Source organism: Cupressus sempervirens, chromosome 4 (genome assembly GCF_028749045.1).
Source record: "Cupressus sempervirens isolate cs-2001-9-10 chromosome 4, ASM2874904v1, whole genome shotgun sequence".
Taxonomy (NCBI): domain Eukaryota; kingdom Viridiplantae; phylum Streptophyta; class Pinopsida; order Cupressales; family Cupressaceae; genus Cupressus; species Cupressus sempervirens.
The window spans coordinates 198,919,807-198,926,228 of NC_143121.1; the positions used below are offsets into that span (position 1 = coordinate 198,919,807).

General features: G+C 29.8%; 1 protein-coding gene across 1 annotated transcript; it reads right to left on the reverse strand.

Annotated features, from left to right (window-relative positions):
- Positions 1–3,514: 3,514 nt before the first annotated feature.
- LOC149560682 (disease resistance protein ADR1-like) lies at positions 3,515–5,372 on the reverse strand. Its single transcript, XM_089823642.1, has 3 exons — positions 4,952–5,372; positions 4,650–4,861; positions 3,515–4,525 (listed from the first exon to the last, which is right to left on the reverse strand). The coding sequence occupies exons 1-3, from the start codon at positions 5,275–5,277 to the stop codon at positions 3,705–3,707; spliced, it is 1,359 nt and encodes a 452-aa protein (XP_089679768.1). The 5' UTR covers positions 5,278–5,372; the 3' UTR covers positions 3,515–3,704.
- Between the last annotated feature and the right edge of the window lie 1,050 nt (positions 5,373–6,422).

The following is a 6,422-nucleotide window of genomic DNA, read 5'->3' on the forward strand; positions in this document are numbered from 1 at the left end:
ACTTTAGAAGCTTATATTAACCATTTTTTAAAGGTTAATGGTTAAGATTGTATTGAAAATATTAATCTGGGTCTCTCCATTAACTTGCGGCAACTCCTGACTCAGAACTCCATTTTCAAAAATTTGAAGTGCTGAGTGGAGATGAAAATGAGGCGGAGACATTGAAGGAAAATATCTTTCAAAAGCTCATAGATGAAAAGACCAATTAAAAGCTTAAAAAGAGGCAGTTTTCAAAAATAACCAAAAGATTAGACAAGACTAAAATTGAGACATTTTGATAACCGGGCAACATATATTCATAATTAAACCATAAATATATAACTATAAAATGTACGTGGTTTAAGGAAGATTAATTAACAGCGAGGAAAAATAAATATAGTCTAGTCAATATCTACTATCTAACATAGGAACTTTCATATAATACATATGACAATGAACATGCATATTATTATAGTATAAATAAAATTTATATTGTATAGCTTCGTCGGATTAAATTGTTGAAAATATGATATGTATGCACCAATGAACACTAAAATATACACTGATTTATATATCAAGAAGTAATTTTATTATAAAATAACATAGTTGTATAGATCATGCTTCTTGAAAATTAAGTGTATAGAAATTCGATTTTGATATTTTAGATGATATAGCTATATGTTATTCATATTAAGAAATGTGACCTTATTATTGTTGGACATTATACTAGCATATAAATATTAGAGGTAGTGAAAAATAAAGATATAATTAATCAATTTGAGTAGATAAATACATTAATTCTATTTTTCTAAAATAAATTGTATAAAAATAATAGAATGACCTACATCACATGACTATATGACTATGAAGCTCTCTTCTTGTGAGATTTAAGATGTTAATAGGTTACATAATATAGGCATGCCATCATAATTATTATCAATAGTATGTGTCAAGTACTTAATCACACCACTTAGTTCTCTCAATATCTTTGAGGCATGTGATAGATGTAAATGTATTACAATCACCTCGAAATATGAAAAATATGACTTCCAGGTAGAGTAGTGTAACTTAATATATGATAATATCTAAATAATAAATTCACAAAAAAAATTGAAGTTCAATTTCATTACTAATTACATTTGAAACTTTTAAATTTAAATATTTCTTTCTATATAGTCTTATTGATGTATATTATTCATTATCTAGAAGGATGTCATAAATGGTTATGATACTTCACCTTATAGAACACTATTGTGGTGAGATCTCATTTGGACCAATACAAAAACTTTTACATAATTAATTTGTAGAAAAAGTAGAATGATTACTAAGATTGGTGTACATTTTTATTAGTATTCTACTTTTAGATTGAGTTTTTATTCTTAAGAAATTGTGTATCTAGATATATTTAGACATACATACCTAGAAAGATCTATTTCATGTAGAAATATTATTGACAACACTAAATTACCTTTTATTGATGTAAAAAATAGAATCTTAATGTATAGAGAATATTATTATGATTGAAATTTCTAATTAAATTTAATTGATAAGGTTTGGTTAACTTAGATCTTGTATGCTAATTTTTTATTTTTTATTTGGAAGAGAGATTTCTTATATAAGAAAATTATATGTTTGTGTAAGAGAGATGATGTGAAGAAAAAGTGAAATACAACATTTTAATTTCATTTGAAGGTGTATGTTTCTTTTCTATATAATAATATATAATTATTCATGAATATACTTTTAACATGTGATAATGTAAATTTATCCATTATTTTATATTATCACCGAATTGTACAATAGCATGTTATTTAGCACAAACATGTATAATGTTCATGTTTAATGGCATTCAAAAAAATAGAAGAAACTTATATTAATCTCAATCGAGTTTTCTCAATAGATTCCAGTTTATGATCCCTCACAATTTTGAATTATTTTGTAAATAATGTATGAGAGAAATGTGTTTCTTATTATAAAAATATTGAATATCTTGTTAGTTTATGTTTAATGTCCAATGTTCACATGGTTCTTCATCCAACAAAATTTAATGTCAATTTCTCAATCATGTCGGTTATCATGTTAGGTATATATTTTTAGAAATTCTATAAGTTTGGAGAGATGGAGCATTCTCTCTCAAAACTTTTTTATACGTTTAGATTTTGGAATTATAAAATTATACTCAATTCCTTTTTAATTTTCTAATAAATATTTTAAAATACATAGGAAATATATTAAAGTTAGTAGAAAATACTACTACTTAATACAAGATATTTGAAAATATAAATAGATTTAAAGATACTCAACAATTTTGTACAAATCTAAAATCTAAAATGATATTTAATTTAAGTTTCTGAATGAAAAATGCCATTTTGATGTGGCATCATATATCATTTCTATTGTTCACTTGAATAGTTTCAATAAAGATTGAAAAAAGTAATAAAGAGTGTGGGAGTGCCAAACTTAAGGACCTGGAGGAAATACTATCTGCTTTGGAGAAAAATAACATGGTCTTAGAAGAATCTTTCAAATGTGTAGGAGAGAAGAGTTACAAGATATTGAGTACTTCTACGAACCACCTAAGAATCATAGTCTCTAAGAAAGAGAACACTAGAAATGAGCATGATGTGATCTAGCTTGTTGATGAGAAGGAGAGCACTAGGGAGACCATGTTTGACCCTAGCAAAAGAACTCAAGAAAACAACTACGAAGGGGACCAGACAACCAACAAAGAGATCCTAGACTTCAAGAAGATTTTAGATAATATGGAGCAACTCCATGTTTTAGTTGTTGAGTTTGTCAATATTTTGTTTTAGTGTTTCCTAGTAGCCTAAGTGACTCTTTTTTGTTGCTTATCCATGTGCTTAATTTTTGCTTGGTTTTTTTTATTAGTGCTTGTTTTGTTCTGGGATTTTGTTTTTCCTACTTTTAGTGTCTCAACTTTTATTTTTTATTTTTGGATGAGCTTGAACAATTTATCTTTTGTAATCTTACTATAAAGGATTTGAGAGCACTTTCAAAAATTTCTTTCACATAATCAAGAACAATTAAAATATATTAAGATATGATTTGAACTATATAAAACGATAAAATTATATCAAAACCCTTTGTGTTTAGACACTAATTGAAAATAAATAATAAATAATGTATAAAATCTATCAATATTTTAAAAATAAATTGAAAAAATAATCACCTCAGATAAATTTAAAATCCATATGTATTAGTAGGTAGAAAATAAATCTAATATATTTCAATAAAAGAAACAAATAAAATTTTAAAAATTAAAAGTAAATAATCTTTACAAAATCTTTTATTTAAAAAATTTCATCTACACATAATAAAACTTAATATTCAATTTGATTGGAAAAACTATTGACTTTGATTCACTATTATCGATATTATTATCCAGCTTAAATTGATAAAACAATAAAAACTTCTTTAGCCTAATAGCTGAAGTTACACAGTTCTGATTCAAAGTTCTAAAAGCATAACATTAAAAAAATCGCACAAGTTAGCCATGGCAACCATAGACATACAATTATTCTAGCAGAAACAAGAATACTGGGAACCAGTAGATTATTTTTAAATATCCTCTCATAATAAGATGGATCAATATAATGTCTATTAGATACCAATTTAGAATTGATATAGTGATAAACATCGCCATTTAAGTATCCATTCGTAATCACTTATTCATGAATAATGTGATAAACATTGTCATCAATAAATCAATCATCAAGCCAATCCAGGTTAAAGTGTGCTTCCACAATTTCAACTCTAAGCTCCGGAATAGAAATATTCCTGGCCTGCAACCACTGCTTTCCAATCCTCTCATCACAGATAACTAGCTTGAGGGAACATAGGCCACAGACTGTTGTAGGTAATTTCTTCAAACGGGAACACTCTCTCATGTCAAGCTCCTTCAATTCCTTGAGTCGTCCTATTTCCTTTGGAACTTGTTTCAACCCTTCGCATGCTGAAATGTCGAGATATTCCAAATGTGCAAGTCGTCCAATTGACGCAGGAAGCTCTGTCAAGAATGGTAACGCCGATAACCTTACCATTCTCACATGGCTCACATTTCCAAAATCATCGGGTAACTTCTGAAGCAAGTGGCAGTTGGTAATAGAGCACGACAAAGCGGAGGTCATATTGCAGATCTCAAGAGGCAACTCCTCTAAATCACTGCTGTGGTCCAGGTTAAAATCTTTTAGCTTGCTTGTGTTGAATGTGCATATATTTTCAAATCCTTCACACAAGGTCAAAGATAGCTTCTCTATATTCTGCAGTGCTCCCATGCTCTGTTTTTCGCCAAAAGGTGAAATCACCCTCTCCAAGCGGACGCTCTTGAGTTGAGTGAGTGAAGATAAGACATCTATACCTTTCAATGTTGCCTTCTTTGTGCCACCATTGGACACCATTAGAAATTTTAGTTGTTTCATGGATTTCAGAAATGTGGGAAGAACATATTCTGCCGATGTTAAAAATAACAATAGGGCCTCTGTTTCCGAGAAATTCATATCATCGTAGTGATTTTTTTCAGTCGGGCCTGCGTGCATCAATTACCAAGTAAATTCAGTTAGAAAATTGAGCAGAAATTACTTGTCAACATGAAAAATAATTAGTAGTGTTGGAAACAAATATGCATGTCAAAGACTTTTGGAATAACTCACTAGTTTGAATGGAGAGAATTTGTGAATCAAATGCTCTAACATTCACTGATTTGCATTTCCCCGGCAAACAGTTGTTTTCCTTTTCTATAAGCAACCTCTTGCGCTGCAGTATATTGTTTTTCTGTCCCAAATTAAAGGCAAAATCTCGTAATGCAGCACGCTGGGACACATATAGCTCTGACGCATTTCCATATGGAACATTTGGATTTCCCCTATAAAGAGCAAGAATGACAGTTTAGTGTCGAGAAACACGATTAAAAGAAATCTAACCTATTGAATCCTACAAAAGCAAAGAAAATTACCTTGAATTGCTAGTTATCTTTAACAGATTTTTCCTCGCCAGTTCTAACAAAATAGCAAAAGCATCATGCCTTTTTAGCTGCCGAACATATACCCAAATGTCTAATAGTATGTCAGCACAGATTTTTCTTTCCGCAGGAAATAATCCCAAGTCTAGAAAGCATTCCTTGGTTATATCATCTAAGGAATTAATTCTGATCTGGCATAAACTAAATGACACTTTTTCCTTGTAATCTGATATTTGCGCTCCTTTAGAAATCTTTCTCGTTGCCCTCATCCAAGCATTTTGCGATTCTCCATTCACAGAGCTTGCAATCGTCGACACCATCTCGTAAAAGTATTTCGAAACAATCGAATTAGTTCGGTCTCAAAGGTGAATGCTGCGTATTACTAAGAAGCTTTTCCTTGCAGTGTTTCTTTCTCTAATTTCTTTTATTTGCAAGGCTAATACGAATGTCTTCCTTATATAGGAAAATAAATAGGATCATCAACTATTATACGGCTCAGTTTTCTTGTTCAAGGGAAAGGAATTCAGTTCTTCTCGTATACGCGCATCTTGGGGTCATATTCAAATTTTGACCTAGACGTTCCATTCAAATAGATAGGTTTTCTTACGCAATTTGTTCCAGAGGCATGGAAAACGTTAATTTTCACAAGTCCATGGTTTACATTGTTTTGGAATAAGAATCATAATGATACTAATCTTTGTATTATTATAAAATATTAATTCTTGTTGACTAGTAACTCGGCATTGGATGTTTCTACCATTTTAGTTGAACATTTCAACAAGTTACATTCCACCACCGAGTTTGACCAAAAATCACAAGTCAAATTATGTAATAACTCCGAAAAGACAAAGAAATTGAGGAGAAATTATTGAAAGCTTTTGCGACATAAAAGGAGAGAGTTTAACCGGAGATCACGGACAACGTGTATATAGTAAGAAGGTCGCTGCTTTCACTGCAACTTCACGGAAGCAAATTTGATTACATTGGGAATATTGTAGGAGTTTTATTTGTTCTTGGAAAAAATAATTATTAAATTTTTTAATTAGTGGAAATCAATTTAATGCTAAAGAAATGTTACTTATAATTTGATATTTGTTGTTCACTTGGTCCTTTAAGGCTTCTAAGAAAATTTTAAAATTATTTACAATTAAATTTTTCACTCCTCTATTATTAGTCCCACCTATCTATACACAGAGATGAAACTTTTTTCCTCCTTATCTTCAATTATCTATGTTCAGAAAATTGTGCCAATAAATTACAAGCGATGGTCTCTCAAATAATTGTATTAAAACATAATTTTATATTTTTATGTCTATTTTATGATAGGCTTTGACTAATTTGCCTACAATCTTTCTTATTTTTAATTAACAAATTGGCAAAAAATAAGTAATAGTCCACATATCTAGGGATCATTATAATGGTTCACATGCTTGCATCCTTGTTGTTGTTATGAGCAAAAGACGCC